At 36.6% G+C, this 20,634-nt stretch overlaps 2 protein-coding genes across 4 annotated transcripts; one reads left to right on the plus strand and one right to left on the minus strand.

Moving 5' to 3' along the window:
• Window positions 1–1,824: 1,824 nt before the first annotated feature.
• On the minus strand, window positions 1,825–5,842 carry LOC108992428 (subtilisin-like protease SBT3.5). Its single transcript, XM_035687808.1, has 10 exons — window positions 5,574–5,842; window positions 5,376–5,467; window positions 5,149–5,246; window positions 4,816–4,971; window positions 4,049–4,722; window positions 3,842–3,927; window positions 3,502–3,750; window positions 3,302–3,416; window positions 2,665–2,857; window positions 1,825–2,548 (listed from the first exon to the last, which is right to left on the minus strand). Exons 1-10 carry the CDS (start codon window positions 5,670–5,672, stop codon window positions 1,977–1,979), a joined length of 2,334 nt encoding a protein of 777 aa, XP_035543701.1. The 5' UTR covers window positions 5,673–5,842; the 3' UTR covers window positions 1,825–1,976.
• An 8,449-nt stretch (window positions 5,843–14,291) lies between these two features.
• Window positions 14,292–19,959, plus strand: LOC108992498 (beta-1,6-galactosyltransferase GALT31A-like). Of its 3 annotated transcripts, none has more exons than XM_035687909.1 (12): window positions 14,292–14,412; window positions 14,558–14,765; window positions 16,347–16,449; window positions 16,551–16,612; window positions 16,737–16,948; window positions 17,044–17,107; window positions 17,288–17,360; window positions 18,745–18,865; window positions 18,955–19,042; window positions 19,135–19,260; window positions 19,338–19,447; window positions 19,632–19,959. In XM_035687909.1, exons 2-12 carry the CDS (start codon window positions 14,662–14,664, stop codon window positions 19,778–19,780), a joined length of 1,212 nt encoding a protein of 403 aa, XP_035543802.1. In that variant the 5' UTR covers window positions 14,292–14,412; window positions 14,558–14,661; the 3' UTR covers window positions 19,781–19,959. The 3 variants fall into 3 exon arrangements, with proteins under 3 accessions (XP_035543802.1, XP_035543803.1, XP_035543801.1); XM_035687910.1 differs by having other exon boundaries at window positions 14,621–14,765; XM_035687908.1 differs by lacking the exon at window positions 14,292–14,412 and having other exon boundaries at window positions 14,441–14,765.
• The last annotated feature ends 675 nt before the right edge of the window (window positions 19,960–20,634 follow it).

Genomic DNA, 20,634 nt, shown 5'->3' on the forward strand with positions numbered 1-20,634 from the left:
TTTCAACCTCAGATTCATGATATTTGCTAGCCATTACAGCACATGCCTTTATTTTTTGTATGAAGATGTTCAACATTATTTTTCTAACATTAAAGAACTGATTCAACAACCTTTTCATTTGATTCTTTACCATCCAGAAGTAATTATTAAAAAAATTTATCGAAAATATTTCTTTGAAATTCACGTAGAAACTCTTTCATAGATCAAAACCCAAATGAGAGTTTGACGTATCTGGGTGGAGTGGACGTGAACCAGTTGCCATCCATGGCAGACTGTGAGGATGAAAATGGGGTTTCTTCACCGAACGGCACGATATCGAGTATCAGTGGAAAGAGGAACTAGAGATTAGAGCCAAACGGGGAAGAAAACGAGGCTGAGAGTACTTCGTGCTCTCGCGAGAGCGATGAAGAAGATGGAGGTAGCGGCTACCCATCAAGAAAGAAACTTAGGCTGTCAAAGGAGCAGTCTTTGGTGTTGGAGGAGACCTTCAAAGAGCACAATACTCTAAATCCGGTGAATAGCCAATACGCTTTGAGTGGTGCCACCAAAAATTCTACAACTTTTTTTTTACGGATAGTGTAGACTTTTTTTTTTCAAATATTTTTCTATAGGGTCGAGCTCCGTCCTACATCTGGCTTGGGGGGCTGAGTTTCCGTCGAGGATGAGAATGGGATCGAGATCTCAGTTTGGGTTGGGATGGAGTGGAGGACGAAGTCTATGATGGAGGGCACAAGAGGACTCTGATGAGTTGTTGATCAGGTGTAGGTAAATGCACAATAGTATTGCTACAGAGCAGCCACTGTAGTTGTGCACACATTGCACACACTATGTGGCTGCTTCTGGTCCTTTTTTTTTTTGGTGCAAAACGCACCAGACGGCTTCTACCCCTTTCACATCCTCTCTCTCTCATCAGCTCTCTCTCTCGCCAGCTCTCTCTCATCCCTCATTGACTCTCTCTCTCATATCGGTCTCTCTCTCTCATCATCTCTCTCGCCTGCTCTCTCTCTCATCGTCTCTCTCTCTCATCTCCGCTCTTTCTCTCATCGTCTCTCTCTCTCATCTCCGCTCTCTCTCTCATCGTCTCTTTCTCATCTCGGTCTCTCTCTCCCATCGTCTCTCTCTCTCTCTCATCAGTTCTTTCTCAGTCCAGTAATAATTTCAAATTTGGGAGATGTGTGGTTTGGATGATACCACGTAGGGTGTGCAAAAGTGGCTGCTCTCAATATTTTTCCAATGCACAATATGTAAAATAAAAGACTTACATGAAGGGCTGTTAATTGACTAAGAACAACCAGACCGGCTTGAAGGTTTTCTCATTTTATAATTGACCGGGGTTACAAGTATGACCAATCTCTTCGGTTGAAACACTCTAATAATGATGAGAAAGTTCTAATATTAATGGTTTTTCTTTTTTGAAAATTGTATACATCCTTGGGATTTGCATTTTTCATAAAAGTTTCAATTGTTACCCTAGACTATTAATAGGTTTTACTTTGATTCATTGAAATCTAACCATGAGGATTGCGTAATGTGATCAATATTTGTTCATCTTAATGGCTAGGTCTTAAATGAGTAGGATTTGATGCATGCATAAATGTGTTGTAGCCCTGTTCTGTTCTTACTAGCATATAGTAAAACTTTAGCCACTCACTTATGCGGATGTAAGCACATTATCGAGCCACGTGAAATGCTTGGGTTTGAATATTCTCTCTCTATTATTCGTTCTCTCTGCATAATCGTTGTTGTTAACAGCACATAACACAACAGTAATGGATAATGTTGAACAATTATTCTTATCTACTGCTTGGGGGGATGTATATAAAATTGTCTATACACTCAATGCATACTTTATTATTATCATTATTATACATGAAGAAAATTTAATAATACAAAGCTGACTGTCTAATTCAGAATAAAAAACTATTCTTGCATTGACCTTAACATGGAATCAAGGATTCTGTTAAATCTGCAATTTTTTAGTAATCAGCAGCATTAGATTGTAAAACTTCAGTTCTCACGGACAAGGGACTCCTTACAGCATGTACTCCATTAATCCACGTCAGGCTCCCAAAATAGTATCCTGTGTTCACCTTGTGGGTTGTGGAGATTGTAACCCTGAAGGAGATCTTCTTAACAGTAGAGTTGAATTCCAAGACATCAGGTTTTACTGATATCATTATGCCAAATGGAGGTTCGATTACAGCTCTATAAATAGATGTTGAGGTTGCCACATTTGTAACAGTTCTGGTGATGGTGATAGAATTTCTTAGACTTGGTATGGTTATAGAAGGTAGATTTACATCCAAAATGGAGGGTTTTTTACTAGGGCACACCATGGATTGCCCCGTGAGCCGAGAGATAGCAGAGTTGTTGTAAGCCATGGCACAGAGATAATGTATGTAGTCGGTAGTGCCCATGTCATATACCAGTCCGGGGTCTGCTGCCTTGTTTGGATTTGCAATGCCACCTCCAAAGTCGAATGGATTAGCAAGCTTCTGAGGAGATCCTTCAGCAAAGATTGGCAAACCAGATGGACCAGTCTGCCATGCTGCATCAAGATTTGTGAAGATTGACGTGTGATTAGTCAGTTTTATATGCATGGTCTTTTGAATGGTAGTGAACTGATGACAATTTTCTTAATGAAAGGTATCAGAATAGAAGTACCAGTTGTGAAAAGGGCTGATTTTATGGCTGCTGGGGACCAGTTAGGGTGCAAGGCTTTGAGAAGTGCCACGATGCCTGAGATATGAGGGGTTGCCATTGAAGTTCCCGAGCGCATGGCATATCCACCATCCATCGATCGATCAAGGGCAGTAGTGGCGGCCAATATGTTGGCACCAGGTGCAGTTATATCTGGCTGTCCCACACATAAACAAGATAGAATCATAAGAATCAAAGAAGAAACCCTGCTTTTTATGATAGTGCTGCTCAGGCTAGGTTGGACTTGTGTTAGTTTCTTTGGATACCATGCAGAAATAGAGCCAAATAGTTGAACACATTCAAAGGTCGATATATAGAGGGAAAATGAGAGGAAAAAAAAAATAAAAGGTTACTTAAAACGGTTTCACATGCATTGAAGAAAGTAGCCTTGTTCCATTCTTCTTTCCCAAACAAGAAGCAGGCATAAATCCATTATTGAATCCAAAAGGGCTTGGTAAGAGAAATTCCAAAATTGTCTGATCTTTTGTTCAGGCTGGTACAGACCCAGTATATGTTAGTAAGGCACGTTCTGACTGAGCACTCTAGTCTCTAGTCCCCTGCCTAATGCCAGATTAATTAAGCAATGTGTATTAAAACGAACCTTTAGAATTGCTGGTGCAATAGAGCTAGGCCCCCTAGATGAGAAATACGCAAGCTTTGGTGATACCGGCATGCCCACAATTGTTTTCGTAGGGCTCAACTTCACTAGAGGATTCCTGCGTGCTCCATTCCAACAATCGATTAAAGGATTAGAAAAGAACCTGGATCATGAAATCAAGAATGGTCGTAAAGGTGTTTTACCCAGTGGACCTGATGTAAAACAGTATCTGGGTGCCGATTTCATAGTCAACTTCAATACATGGGAAGTCAGCATCACATGAAGTCAAGATATCACTGGGATGCTTGGCAGCAATCAGCCCAACACCTCCTGCTTCCTGCACTGCTGTTGCGGCATTCCTTAAAGAAATCTGCCGAGCCATATACATTGAAGTGAAGCAGAGAACCACATTCCCGGCTACCCTAGTTTCATCAAGTGAGAGGGCTTGACATCTGCTTCAAATTTAATTAAGAAAAAAGAATCATGCTTCAAGTTAACTTGCAAGTTATAAGAATGTTAATCCAAAGAAATAGATCAAGCTACCTTCCTGCGGTAGAATCAAGTCCTGTGGACTCCTGGTATACCAAGCCTGTAAAATCAATCTCCTTTCCTGTGAAAAGGGCTTGACCCTACAATAACCATCACACAAGACATTGTTTCATATTCGTTCTAAAAAGAAATGATGAAGACTATTGTCGACCGGATGGTTGATATTTTAAGCTGCTATCTGCCTAATCAAAAACACCATACCAGTAAAGTTTTATTGTTTCCTAGAGTAATAGGTGTAGGAAATGCTCGGTCAGTGGTGCTTGCTGCAACAGTTAAGATCCATGGTGCTGTGTTATGAACTGTGTATGCTGAAGGTCCGTCATTTGCGGCTCCACAAACTACAGTGATTCCCCTGGCCACAGCATGGAATGAACCAGTGGCAATGCCATCACGTTCATCAACCTCTGAGAACAGAGGAATGGAAGACCCAATTGACAAAGATAAAACATCAACCCCATCATGTATGGCATCGTCAAAAGCTTTCAGCATATCAGCTGCTGCACATTGGCCTCCAAGTATATTCCAGCAAACCTTGTATATGGCCAAGCGAGCACGGGGTGCACCACCTCTAACAGTTCCAGTAGCAAGGCCCCTGAAGCTAACATTGCCCACGAAGGAACCACCAGCGGTGCTGGCAGTGTGCGTGCCATGTCCATTTGCGTCTCTGGGAGATAAGTATTCTCGGTTTCCAGATGTGTTCAATGGCTGTCCGTACTCTGCAAGAAATCCATCGATGTACGAACGGGCTCCAATTATTTTCTTATTGCAGTTTGTTGTGGCATTGAATTTGTCCCCAGAGATGCAGACACCCTTCCATCGAGATGGAACTGGCCCGAGACCATCTTCCCCGAAAGATTTGGACTCTGGCCATATTCCTATTTCATTAGGCAACTTGTCAAGTGTCCATTATAGACGAGAGAGAGAGACAGAGAGACAGAGATATGATTGTAATGATGAAGATGCTGAACCTGTATCGAAGACACCTATGATAACTCCATCGCCCATTTTACTGTTGTGAAGAATATTGTTGGGAGACTGAGGAGACAGACCGAGAAAATCCCAGCTCCGAGTTGTCTGCAGCTTGTGAAGACTATTTGGTATGACGCGAACAACCCCAGGCAACTCTAAAATACCCGTCACACGATCAACAAAAAGAACAATGCTAAGACAACTATTATGATTGTAACTCTCATATCCGAAAACTAGAGTTCATTATTTTATATGTTGGTGATCGCATGCATGGTATTGTAGACTCTAGATATGATCATCTACTTTTTCATAGCTATTGATTGGGCTGGTACCAGCAAGTTGTTGGGCTTGAGACTCTGTAAGCTTAGCTGCAAATCCAGAGAACCCATGCTTGTAACTGTAGACCATCAAACCTGAGGCCATTTCCTTGCTTCAGAGAGAAAAAAGTACCAATAATCAGAAGAAAACAAACATTTTACTAAGATTTATTAGGGATCTCAGCCAATCCAGGTTGAAGTACATAAAATTTTGTTTATTTCGTCATATATTTAAGCCTTACCTCCCTACTACTGTGGCAAGCATATCATGATGTGAGTCTGTAATCAACTTGGGATCGTCTCGCGGCTTCTCTCCCAGATAAACTATGTGAACCTGTAGATTGTAAGAGGAATTTAAGCACACCCGACCGATTAAGGGCTTCTAAATATTAATTCAGCCACATCCAAATTGGGATGATGGAGTATTAAATATTACGTACGTTGCTTCTTGCCTTCACGATTGTTGTAATACTCTGGCCATTCAGAACCAAGATTAGATACACTAAAACAAACATTGAAGGACTCGTCTTGTTCCCCATATCATCCGACCGTTCCACGGAGAGAGAGAGATGGCCTCTTGAACACCTAAAAATGTGCAGAATTCATTTGGGCTCTGCAAATATGTTTTTTATTTATGTTTTATACCAGTAACAACGTAACCGCCAGTTACGGACTCACGGTGAGGTTGCTCCTTAAAGTTGTGGGAACTCGATGAATTGAAGTCAAAGACTTTATGCACACAAACCTGGATCATTTGAACGTCATTTCTTAATTAATAACGGACAGTGATGGCAGTTAATGTGGCTCAGAATCAGTCATCCAATGGGATAAGAAGAAGGATATGCTAGCCGGCCGTCTAGCTAGCTATAACATTTTTTTTAATATTTTTATTAATTAAAAAAATATACAATAATCACTTTTTAAATTATTAAATAATAAATAAATAAATAAAATTAAAATACATTAATAATAAAATTAAGCGATAAATATAAAAGATTCCACTAACATTTTCCGAAAAAAAAAAATCTTAATTCATGTAAACTACAGGGAAGTTGTATAGCCACGCACGTAATCTCACTTTCCGTACACGCCCAGGTCCAGGCCGTGAAAAGGTATCTTCAAGTCGATGGACTCCAAAACTTGGCGAGTGCACTCCACGGAGATTGAGTTTAGGAGCATCTCATTTCAGGTGAAATAGTAGAACATAGTAATTTCTTAAGAATTAAGTCATCTTGTGTCACCGAAAGAACTGTACGTACGTAAACCGGCATTTAAAAGTACACGCATAGAAGCCCAAAAGCAGAAGTCAACTGAAAAATGGGGGACAGACATTGTGTGGTATTGGACAATATCTATAGTAAGAAACTCGATTACCATTTGAAGCTAAACTACACCACTTTTCATGGCACATGTTTGATCTAAACGATAAGCAGTGAAAGTAACAGTATCATGTACGAAAGGTAGATCCCAAGCTGACTGACTGCATTGGGAGGAAGTTGATCTGAAAGGTTTGTTTGTATGGCTTGATTCTCGTTTTTTAACAAGTTAGGCTATACATATATATGTTGATGTCCGTTCACTTTGTAACGACACCCACCATAATTGTCTGTCTCAAGAACTTAATGTAATTTGGAGATAAATAAACGCATGTATGCTCTAAAATATTAAATGTTATTTATAAATAATAAATATTAAATATAATCATAAATTCTATAAATATTACTGCAGATATCACAAATATCATTTCTCTGACAGAAGATACAGAAAATGGGTCCATTTGTACAGGGATAAGGCCTCCATGTAATGCGCGTCCCAAAAGTCTACAAGCAAGAGGGAAATTCCGCATCGACATCATCGAGAAATGATCAAGGGTTCACCACCTTCTAGAGCCGTAGAATTTTCCACGCCAAATGAATGCTTTCTTTCCTGTCCACGAAAAGAGCTTTTAAACCACAGTTTTTCCAAGCAATCTGAAAGGTACATGTCTAGAGACTTGGACTTTATACCACTTCCATTTAGTTTTAAAAGGGTCGCCTGTATCTGAATGGAAACATTCGTTTGTTACAGAAGCTTTCAAAATGTTGCTGCTACATTAACTATATGCATTAATGCAAGGCGTCAGGATATGTAATGCTCTAAGACTAATCAAATTGCTGGAAAGAAAACCTTCTCTCTCCTTCTCCCTAAAAAGCTCAAATCATTCCGTATGTCTCTGTCAGAAAAGAAGGTGAGAATTGTGAATATGTTTTCTACCTTCTCTCCATCTCTATTTCCTTTCCACTATCAGTGTGTAAATATATTTTTATGATAGTATTTTTTTTCTCTCATCCCCTTCACCGGTTCAATTTTCGTCAAATTTACTACACTCTGGCCACCATCAGTCGATACGCGCCCCACCACCCAACCCTACTGCCGTCAATCTACTCGGACGATGTGGAACCGAGCCAGAAATCTCAATGTGTGACGCTCACGCGCGGCTTGCTTTCGCACATGGTCTCCACGTGCGGCCACACCTCGATGACTCCGCCAGCTACACGTGCCTCGATGACTCTGCCAACTACACGTACCTCGATGACTATGCCAGCTACACGTGCCTCGATGACTCCATTAGCTACACGCATTGTACCAGCAGATTCTCCACCTCACGATCTTTTAGATCTGTCCCACCTCACCTCCCAACTATCGATGCGTGGTCTCCATGCACCACCACAAAAGCGCGGGAAGACAGATGATCCGCCACAGATCAGTTTATCCGATGTCAATATTTCTAATATGTTATCATTTTTCCTAACCGATGATCTTGAAAAAAGGATTACGAATCTCCAAAAAATATCTCAAGACAATACACTACATTGCACCCACAGCTTACATCGCCTCTAATGGTGGTCTACTTAAAAATCATATTTAAGATGGTGCCCTCTTTGTAGGGCATGGGTGGGGACCAAGAAATTGGTTTCAAAACCTATTTTATTTTTCTTTTTTTCATCCCTTTTGCATTGTAGTTATTGTATTGGAGCGTTTGTTAGGGAACTCCAGTCTCTCTCATGTATCATCTTTTCTTTTTCTAATGAAATTTGCTTGCTTAGAAAAAAATCAAATTGTTGAGAAAAGTCATCATTCATCCATTTACCTGTTCATTTCCTAAGGATTGGATAATTTCATTATTGAAGCTGAAATTATTTTTTATTATTTTTATAATTTTCACTAAGATAATGAAATTATTTTTTATTGTTTGGAAGTTTGAGAAAATTGTAATACTTAGATGAAAAAGTTAAAAATTTGAAAATGAAAAGTGTTTGTATTTGAGTGGTGTTTGGATATTGAAATAAAATGAAATGAGTGGGTTGAGACCATCTCAACATCCAAATACTGCGTAAGTGAGTTATATTTTTTGTGATTTGTATGATTTTTATTTTTGTGTATTTTTGTATCATGTTAGGTGTTTGATTGTTTGTAGAATCCATAGATAGTGCTCAAGTTTGAATACTAGCACTAGTACTAGCTCCCCTCCACCTACCCTTACTCCTACAACCAGGGGTCCACCAAACTCGCTTGCATTGTGTGGGAACATTTTACCAAGTTAGAGAGTGGTGATCCTAATGACCTACAGGTAAAGTGTAATCATTGTGGTGTCGTTTATAGTATAAACGACATGATATGTTTCAATTGAAAAATCATTTAGAAGAATAGTGCAAGAAGAGTCCGATGAGATGTTCTTTATTTGAAAAGAACCAATCTAGATTGGAGATTGGACTTAAGAAAGTGGTGGATGAGAGTAGTGGAGGCAGTACGTTGGAGGGGTTTGTGAAGTGTGACACGGAGGGGTGTAGGACTCATTTAGTTCGTATGATCATAATAGACAAGCTACACTTTTGGTTTGTGAAGAGTGAAGGGTTCCAAGTCTTTGTTAAGCAATTGGAACCTAAATTTAACATTCTTTCTCGCCACACGGTGGTGAATGATATTCTTAAATTATCTGGCCTAGAGAAAGATTTGTTAAGAGATTTATTGAAGGGTCAAAGAGTTTGTCCCATCACTGATATATGAACATCTCTCTAAAACTGGAATTGTATATGTTTGACTGCTCATTTTGTAGATAGTGATTGAAAATTATACAAAAAAATTCTCAAATTTTGTTTAACACCAATCACAAAAGTGATACCATTGGGAAGACGGTGGAGTCCGCAATAAAGGAGTAAGGTTTGGAACTTTGGAGCCAATGGTGACAATAACTGTTGGCAATACCTTGTTTAACGATATTGCACTTGAGTATTTGAAGAATAAAATTAGAGAGAAAAATATATCAATATTGGGTGGTGGATTTTTGCATGTTTGATGTTGTGCACATATCCTCAATTTTATTGTGACTGATGGTTTGAAAGATGTTCGAGTCAGTTGCAAGAGTAAGAAATGCGGTGAAGTTTGTGAGATCTTCACCGACTAGGTTTGAGAGGTTCAAAATCTTTATTCGTGCTACGGGCATTAAATGCAAGAAAATGTTATGTCTTAATGTTCCTACAAAATGGAACTCAATTTTCTTGACATTGGAAATAGTTGAGCAATATAGAAAAGCCTTTGATGCCATAGGTGAGGAGGATATGCAATACGTCATCCACTTTAAGGAGGACAAAGGGAGATCGGAACAGTCCAACGATTATGATTGGGAAAGTATCCGGGAATAGAAGGGCGTATCAACTTGTGCTAAGGATTAAGATACCATCAATAGGTTGTATGATGAGTTCACCGCATTCATGATTCATGGGTGTTAATATAGATGTTCCACCATCCACCGCATCGCTTCCTCTTGAAGTCAATAGGCCAAAAAAGTATAAGTGGAATATGAGTTTTGGCGATACCCACGAGTTTTGGAAGAATTTAGACGAATCAAACTTAGAAAGATACTTGTCGGCGGATCTACAACCATATGCGAAACAGTTTGATATCTTAACTTAGTGGAAAGTAAATGCCGTCAGGCGTCAAGTATTTCATCCTTGGAGAGATAACCCATAGAATTTTGGATGTCCCTATTTCTACTGAAGCCTCAGAGTATGCATTTAGTATCAGGGGACGCATACTAGATCCATATTGAAGTTCATTGCCTCCTAGCATTGTAGATGTTTTGATTTGCACTCATAATTAGACAAAAGGGAAGCCAATTCAAGTTCTGGAGGTGGTAGATTTTGCGGAGAGCAACAAGGAGAATGATGTTGATCAGCCTAGAAGTAATAATCACTTTTAATTCATTATTTTACTTTTACTTATAATAGATTGTGTTATATTTATTTGAAAAACTTATTTTCAATTCAATTGTTGTTGTAGGGATAACTTTGGAAATAATACTTCATCACAATCTACATTGGCCTCAATTTGACTTTGATACACCATCATTGATTTGTTAACTTTGTTAGTTAATTATTTGCAGTCTATACATATGTTAACAATGTTATTATTTTTTTCAAATTGACATTCTTTTATTTTTTTAGACATCATATTATTCATATTCTCATTTTTTTTTCAGGTTATATGTTGTTGCTTAAAAACCCCAAATGCTTGCTATGTTACCTTTATTTCCTTGTTCTTGAATGTATTTCTATTTTAATGGTTGTAACATTCCTTATTCATTCAAGCTATTTGACAATTTATAATATTTTTAGATTAATTTTTAATAATTTTAGATTAATATTAATAGTTTATACTTAGAAGTATTAGTTAGCAAGTTTCTCAGGTTTCTTTATATTTAGAGAACGTTTAATTTTATTTTTATACATTTAATTTCTATTGAAGTGAAAAGGTCAAAACAGGTTTTTGGGTCAAAATGGAAGTAAAAACAAGTTTTGGGCAAAAATTGACACAAAAATAGGATTTTTGACCTAAAATGGGCCAAGAAACGAGTTATGGGCGATGTGCCCATTGAGACCCATGAAGGGCGCTCAGCCTATTGGGCCAATCTACCTCCTGAAATTCGAACAGGGGCACCCATCCACGGAGGGCAAGGTTAGGGTCTGGAGGCCCAACATGTCCCCTACTCATGCGGGGGCAGGGGCGGGGGGGAGGTGTAGGTAGCACCCCTAGTTTTTACTTCGACCCAAACATCATTTTAAGTTTAAATATGACTATAAATGAATTAGTTTGTTCGATAGCCTGCTCAATACTCACTCACATCAAACTCGACTCAAGAAAAAAAAAAACTTCCCTTGACAGCAAATACCCGCTCAATTAGTAAATTATACATATCGAACTAAACTCGATTCGACTCGACTAAGATTTGTTTATGCTCGGGTCGATTAGTTAGCTTAGCTAAATTAAAACTCATTTATATATTGATAAATGTATATGCATACATATATACATATATATATATATTGGTTAATAATATAAGCATAACTCTTTTTGTAATTAAATTTATAGTATGTAACCTAATTACTTATGCCTATATATTGAATGTACTTCATAACTATTTTATAATTTGTACAATAATTAATTGATAAGATTTAATAATTTTATATACTATTACGTAAGAACCATATATGAAATGTTGATATATACTATCATATTATCTATATGTATTGGTAATTTATGTCGACATATTATATAGGGTTATTATGGATAAATTTAGATTAGTTACATATTAATTATTTATGATTATTTATAGTTTTTTAACTCAATAGAGAGTGTACTTGTTATTTGTAAAAAATTCATTAAATTTAGATCTTTTATTTTTGATTTATCTAATTTCTTAATTATTAAATTTTGTTCAAAAACTAAAAAATAAATAATTTCGGCTTGGCTCAAGCTTGGTTTTGAATCGAGCTCGAGCTCGAGTTGAAAACTTAACTTATCGAGTCAAGCTTGAACAAAGATTGGAGAAAAATTTTGAACTCGAGTTTTTTTAGTCAAGCCGAGCTCGGTAATTCAAAGATCAGTTTGACTTAAATTGATTACAGTCCTAAGTATAAATAATGAGTACTGCTATTGGACCATCTGAACCTCATCACTCAAATGGTCTCTTTTATGTAACATCATCTTGTAACGCCACGTGTTTTATTAAAATAAATAAATATATATATATATATTAAAAGGGCGTCTGAAAATTTAAAACTATGGATTCCTTTTATTCATTTTCTGATTGTTGTTTTTAATTTTTTTAATAAATTACACAGCATCAAAAGGGCTATAAGTTTAAGCCAAATAGCATTATTCATAAATAATTCCTATTCCAAAAAAATCATCTAATAATGGGCAGACGTGCATCTTGTACCTATAAGCTCTTTAACACCCTGGCACCGTATGACTGTACTACCCTTGCCTTTAATCCACGATTTTACGATTAGGTCCCTACCCCACTACCCGCTTTTCATTTTTGAATCTTGTACTATAAGCTCTTTAAATTTACTTGGACCAAACTGCCCCTATTATTTTTTCTTCTTGATATGCCAAAATAGATCGAGGTTACATTATTGGAGGTCTCGAACCTTTTCGGTTGCCTAAGAAAAATCCTATGATGCCAAAGTGGCCGTACACATGTTCTTGCACTTAGGACAACCGCAACATTACAATTTTCAACAGTCAACAATACTATTTTTTATGGTCCAAAAAAACAGCCAACACTTTTTTTTTTATGTATTTATTTTTCCGCTAAAAAACTATATAAAAAAAAAACAGATAAAAAGCCAAGTAAAAGACGTGACAGATATTTTTATAGATATTGTATTAAATTTAAGGAAAGATAATTAATATTATAATATTTATTGTTATTCGTATAACTAATTAACCAAGCTATGGACATTTTTTTTAAGAAAATTTCTATTTACAGTTTTCAAATGAAGACGGTATATACAAACCATTCATTAAATGAAAAAAATATATCATTTGAGAAGAATATTATTGTAATTTTAAAAAATTTTAATGAAAAAATTGATTAGACTTGCATATACAGGATGTATAAAATGTTATGTAACTATAAGTTAAGATAACAATCAAAATAAAATAAAAATACATCAATAAAGTAATAAATATTGATTTGATTTATTTTTTTATTTTTATTTTGATTGGTGGCGGATTATTGAAGTCTACGTGGTGTAATAATCCTTGTACTCGACGCAATACTAAAATATGAATCAAAAGAGCTAAGAAAATGAATGCAAGCCATTGTATTATTATATTGTATAATATTGCGTGTCAAAATGAAACATGGAGCACCCAAGTTTTAATATATTAATTATTAATTAGATAACCATATCAACTACTCAATTTACATGATCGGATCAATGGGGGTTGAATCTGATGATTGATTATATTTACTGAATCGGTTTTCTTTCTCCCACTCTGGGTAGAGAAGTTATCCAAATAAGAAAAATATACCAATTATTAAAATTATGTAGCTCTTGATCCAACAACAGCAGAAGGCCAGTGAGAATCTGCTAGAAATTGATGTATCCCAAGTTATTTTGTTCAGATCCGACAGTTGTTGAGGACAAAGTTGTTCTTCAAGCTTCCATTTTTGTGTCGTGATTTAGGAACAGATATAAGACCTGTTTAGATACAGAGATGAATCTCATCTCATTTTATTTTAACTAATAATCTTACTATTATTCATAAATTATCTCAATTCATTTTATTTTATGTTCTTATTAAAGATGCATGAATCATGTTGAACGAGAGGCAGATAGGACTCTGCATATAATCTTACTGAAAGTGAAAACATGATTTTCAAAACCAAAAAAAGAAAAATAAAATGCAAAAATAAAAGAATATAAGGTCTTGATCTATAGGAGTGAAAACATCACTGTACAAAAAAGTTTGAGGGTTGCTTTCAAGTTTCAACATACAATCAAAATGTCAAAATTATGGTATATTCCATAAAGTGGCCAATCTATAGCAAAATGTCATATTGTGGGATTAGTTGCATCTTATAATCATTATAAGAAATAACTCAATATTTCGGACTTGTTGGATCAAATATTAATATTGTTGGTACTCAATAATAATGTTTTTCTTATATTTTTGGTGTGGTTAACTGGTTAAGGATAAATTTCCGGGAAAATACACAAAAACGCTTGAGATTTACGCTTTCCAGAAAGGAAAAACAAAAGAAATAAAAAAGAAAATATATAAAGAAAACAAAAGTTTTACAATAATGTCCAAAGAACACAGAAAAAAGCTGTCAGCTCCGAACAGAAAGAGAAGAAAAGGAACAGTGCACAGAACTGCGCACAGGTGTAGATGTGAGAGCCCGCCCCAGCTTTGGTTGGGAATAAAAGGGCATTATTGGTACCTGAGGTTGTCCCGACTTTTGTTAAATTTCGTGTTTTTTAACGTTGTCCCGTGACAAAACAATGAAACCGAACGTTATTTGCTAGTGATGATGTCCATTCTCCGAGTGATTTTTTAACATCGTCGCCTTTTCTACTTGTTCTCTCCATAGTCCGTGTAGGTGCTTCTTATTCTCTAATGGGATCTCCCCTGCTTTCTCTGATTCGTAACACAGACGCTTCCTTATAAAGCTGAAGCTTTTTTGGAGATTGAAAAATGGGTCTGAGCAGACCTCACAAGGCTGGCAATGGCGTCTCCACCAGATGGGTTCTTGGCCTCTGTATCGCCAGCTTCATCTTGGGTGTTCTTGTTGTCAACAGGTACTCTCTCTCTCTCTCTCTCTCTCGTGCACGACTAAGATCTCGTGTTGAAGTGTCAACTTTTCGATTTGCCGCTGTTTCTAATAGGGTTGAAGCTTTCATTGTAATGATCTTTGAGCTAATGGGTTGCGTCTTTGGCTACTTTTTTTTTTTTTAGGTTTTGAGGTTCTGATGCAGGAAAAAAATGAAATTATATCTTTATGAATAGATTCGATCCTTAAGTTTATAGACTTTTGGGTACCTGTGCTGGGATTCCAGGTTCAAGATTAAGACTTCTACTGTCATTTGTGTAATTAGTTGTTGTATAAGACCTCCAGTACTGCTGACTTATGTGTTGTAGGATCTCTCTTGGCACTTCGGTAAAGCAAGGCGTAAACTTGATGATGCTTAGTTCTGGACAATGGTGAACTTAGTTTAATTGGCCTTATCTTTCCCTAATGCGGGGAACTTGTTGCTGCAGTAGCTTAGAAGTCTGTTTTTAAAGTTGAGTTTGATTACGGGAGATTGCTGGTTGTCCCCAAGTCTTAGAGCGGCAGTTAGTGGGATTACTGATATTGATATTGAGTTGCACATTGCATGTCTGTCGCACAAAAAATGTTTGCTTTGGATTATATGGCTATGATCATTACATGCATTTGGAACTTCACCAGGGGTAATACTTCCAATATATACCAGTGATTGGTCCATGTATTTTAGGTATCGGCTTTTGAACTAATTCTCAAATGCCTAATTAGGTATTTCTTCTCTCTTGTAAACTACCTGTGTACTTGGGCTTTGCCTAATTATGAAGATCAATAAATTTTCTTATAACAAAAAAAAAAAAAAAAAACTAATTCTCAAATGCATTGGAAAGAACACTGCTGTTTTTTCATCCCATCCATTGTAGACAATTTTCTGCCCATTAAAGATTGATGCCTTATTGTGCAGTCACAGTTTGCTAACGGTAATTTATCAACACCCACAACTTGTATGTGGGAACTGTATCATTTAACCCCACGTATGTAGCTGGCAGCAAGACACAAAAATGTGATATGTGGTATCTTATGGTTTAAATCTTGCATCATCTGGCTTCTTTATTGTCTTACAGATTTTTCAACATTTTTAGTGTTTCACAGTCCCATAAGTGTGTATGCCAGTTTAATTCATTGTTTCATATGGATGTCACAAGGGTCCTAGGAGTTTGCTGAGTAAACTTCTGGGGACAGGCAAAAGTAGGGGCTTGCCACCTTGCAACAAACTCCTAGACAGGTTCAATATCCCTTTGCTTGGTCTTGAGTTGTTCAGGCACCCCAACCCTAGTTTGTATGTTGCTGAACTGCTTCCTGAACTTCAAGATGCTTGCGTCCTGGATTGGAATTGTTTGGCAGTCCTACTGTATCACATTTTAAATTAATTGTCAGATAGAGATCATGAGGATCCCTTATCCGACTAGACAAGTTATTAGGATTTCTGCATTTCACTTTATGTGCCGGTCAACACAATCAAACTTGATAGATTTTAGAGTCATAGATTGAATCATTTCTGAATTTCTGTTATCCTTTTACATATTTGTCACTGAGTTGATTATTATCTATTTCATAGGTTCTGGGCTATTCCTGATCCAGTTACAATGGACAGAGAGGCTTCATCAGTTGAGAAACATGAATCAAGACCTCTCCATCCCATAGACAACTGTGAGAAGAAGGCAAGTCTCAAGAATATTGTCATCATAAGCTCCACATCTTTTATTACCACATCCTCATCTTTTATTACCACATCCTTATAGCCTTCTTCATGTTATTACAGGATGCTTCTTTTCAGACAGGGGACATCCTATCTCAAGTTTCACAGACACACGATGTAATAATGTAACTTTCTATAGCCTCTTGAGTAATGTTTTAAAGATATCTGGCTACATCTTACATATTGTAATCATCTTACTTTCCATCATGTAATTCATATATATGACACATCAATGTCCAATATTTTCAGGACATTAGATAAAACAATCTCCTCATTAGAGATGCAGCTAGCTGCATCTAGAGCTTCCAAAGTTAACAATGAGGAAGGATCTCCAATAGTTACAAAATCAGGAAGTGAGCAATTTAAGGAGCGTCAGAAGGTTTTCTTTGTTATGGGAATCATTACTGCATTCAGCAGCAGAAAGCGACGAGAATCAATTAGAGAGACATGGATGCCCCGAGGTTCAGTCCAAAACTTAATGACCATCCTCTCAGATATTAAGTACATGTTGAAGTGAACTGACTGCTAAACACACTTTGGCTATTTTTCAAATTAGGGGAAGGGTTAAGGAAGTTGGAAACAGATAAGGGAATTATAATTCGATTTGTCATTGGACACAGGTGATTTTTCTTGAACCTGAGAGAAATTTGCATACTACATTTGCTTGGTTCATTTTTTTTTTACTAAGCAATCATAAATTTATTAATAGAACAGTAGGCATAGCCCTAGTACACAGCATTTGCTTGGTTCATATTAATAATCTTGACAAAATATACTGGTTTAAATTTGGTGGACATTAGTGCAACTCCAGGTGGTGTACTGGATCGTGCTATTGATGCAGAAAATGAGCAAAACAAGGATTTCTTACGTCTGGTATGGTAAACTGCTTGGCACCGAGTTGATCTGTTATCTCTGGTCATCAATTATTCTTTTTCTGATCGGTAGTTATCTCTAAGTGTAATATTATTAAACCAGGAGCATAGAAGGATCTGGTTTAGGTCACTGGCTCACTGGTTCAACTAGTGGATCAAGTGGTTTGATTAAAATCATAAAATAATTGCAACATTGAAAATTATGTTGAAAGTCGAAAACTCATATTACAAGATATAATAAGTTGTAAATCACCCATTGTTTCAAAAGTTTAAGCTGAGGGGAAAAGGTAAATTTAATCATTTAATTTATATTCTAACACTCTTCCTCACATGTAGGCTTGTTCTCCTTAATAAGTGGGTCTAATACTGTAATACATGGAATACTTAATTAATTGTGGGGTGAAATGTAAAGTCAGGGTTTGGAATCTATTTTGATATCATATTAAGTCACCAATTATCCTAAAAACTTAAGCTGGTGGAAATTTAATTGATATTTTAATAGCAGAAAAATTACAACATATGTGCACAATAAAATACACAAAACAAAATGTGGATAAAAAGTCAATACTTATTTAAGTACAATAGCGATATTGAGAGGCTATTACCAAATTTTTTTTTTTGATAAGTAATAAGGTATTTTATTTATCAAAGAGTAGGCATATCCCCGGTACACTGGAGGTATACATGTGAATACACCTAATTAGGAACTAAAACAGTTACAAGAAAATCATGGAAGTTGAGACCATGCAAGTCTAAAGCAATGGCCCACATAAAAAGAGTCTTCCACAAAAAAATCCTAAATTCTTCTGAGGAACGTTCATGATCCTCAAAAAGTCTATCATTTCTTTCACACCAAATGCACCAAAGAATACATAAAGGAGCCATCTTCCACATTGCTGCTATCTGTGGTGTCCCAGTAATCCCTTTCCAACTTGCTAGTAGTTCCACCACTCTTCCCGGCATTACCCATGCAATACCCATTCTACAAAAGAAATAATTCCAAACTTCTCTTGCAAACTCACAATGTAAGAGTAGATGGTCCACTGATTCACCACTATTTCAATCTTCAAATTATGACTTGGAAAACTGTTTAATGACATTGAAATTCAATATTAGTTAGATGTACATCTCACAATTAGATAAACCAAACATATCTATGCTGCATGGTATTTACAATGTTGTTACTCTTTTGGTCAAATCACCAATTATAAAAATTTAGAATGCATTAGCATAAAAGAAGAAAATGTTGCTGGTAGATCAGGACCTAAGGAACTAAACTTTCCAAAATACCCGGTCAGCTTTTCATGGTGGTTAGAATTTGCATGTTATCGTTTGATTAAAATTTCTTCTCTGAGCTTATGCAGAGTTACTTCTTTACTTTGCAGAATCATATTGAAGGATATCATGAATTGTCCTCAAAAACTCAAATATACTTTTCAACAGCTGCCGCTAAGTGGGATGCTGACTTCTATATCAAAGTTGATGATGACGTGCACATAAATCTTGGTTGGTGTATCTCCATTATTAACTGTCTCTATCTTCAAAGAAAGGTGCAATATTAGGGGCATTTAATTCATTCTTTTAATATTTCACAGGTATGGTTGGTTCGACCTTGGCCCGGCATAGATCAAAGCCACGCGTTTATATTGGTTGCATGAAGTCTGGACCTGTCCTGTCACAGAAGTGAGCTGTCATTTTTTTCCCTGTGGTTTGTTTAGTTGTTAGAACATTTATGGATGTCATTCATCAGATGTACCTTTGGCTACCAAATGCAGAGGAATAAAATACCATGAACCAGAATACTGGAAATTTGGTGAGGATGGAAATAAGTACTTTAGGCATGCGACAGGGCAAATATATGTGCTCTCCAAGGATTTGGCTACATATATTTCAGTTAATCGGTAATTTCTTCAATGAAATCATTCTATACTTATTATTCCACTTAAAACTGTCAATTATTTATGTTTTCCCTCTGTAGGCACATACTTCATAAATATGCAAATGAAGATGTCTCTTTGGGTTCTTGGTTTATTGGCCTTGATGTTGAGCACATTGACGACCGGAGCCTCTGTTGTGCGACACCGCCTGGTAAGATGCTTGCGGACATGCACCTGAGTTTGTAAACAATGAAGCTCCTTTCTTGGTTTCCTCCCTTGTTAGTTCCTTTTTTAAGGTTTCCCATCTTGATAGTTACGACTTGCATATTACTGGATATGACAATGTGCTGCATTAGAGAGATGCATAGTTCTGAAAGTTTAATTTCTTCTGACAGATTGCGAGTGGAAGGCTCAAGCAGGAAATCCTTGTGCTGCATCCTTTGACTGGAGCTGCAGTGGCATTTGCAAATCAGTGGAAAGAATGGAGGAGGTGCACCAACGCTGTGGGGAGGGCGATGAGGCTATCTGGCACACCAGTTTCTGAGACAAGTCTCTGTTCATTTTAACATATGTGAGATCAAATTGTGGTTTATTTAGACAACTCAATCTGCCCGATTTTTGTTTATTGAGGCCTCGGGACAGTCGGTATATGATTGATTGAATTACTCACTGCACATAGAGATTTTCATACTCAGGAAATATGATCCAAGTTTTTTTTGTTCCAAGTTTAACTTCCCGACTGCTACTCACAAAATTAAACAAGGTAGCAATCGTTTAAATGCATGAAAATGAACTCAAAGCATATCAAACCAGATGTACAGTTTTAGGTCATATTTGCAGCGTGAATCCATTATAGAAGACCATCAGTTGCTTTACGTACAAGAAATGCAAGGGACTCGACCAACATTTCCATTTCTTCGTAAACTTTTTGGTGTTTAGGGACTATTTGCTTTGTGTTTTGGGAGGATTTGTTTTTTCTTTAATTGTAAGAATGACGTGAGCTTTGGAGGTATTTGAATTACTTAAAAGTTTCTATCCATATCCTACTATTTACAAGAGCAATAATAAATATTATGGGCAATGATTGGGAGTGATAATATGTGAGATGATCTGTAAATTTAATATGAACACAACACGAAATTAATGAGTTTGAGTTTAATGTTAATAGGTTTGGGTCAAAACGGGTTTACCTATTAAGATTCGATTGATAAACGAGTTAACCCGCTTAATCCGAAATCAATCCATCTTGATTTTATTTCAAAATCACAATTTTATTAATATTGAGTTGTAATATGTCTATTTCTCATTATGTTTATGTTTTATTATCGAGATTGTACTTATGAAGTTATGCTCATATTGATTATTGTAGGATTTGTAATATTGATTTTATTACGTGTT

The sequence above is a fragment of the Juglans regia genome, chromosome 2 (genome assembly GCF_001411555.2).
Source record: "Juglans regia cultivar Chandler chromosome 2, Walnut 2.0, whole genome shotgun sequence".
Lineage (NCBI taxonomy): Eukaryota > Viridiplantae > Streptophyta > Magnoliopsida > Fagales > Juglandaceae > Juglans > Juglans regia.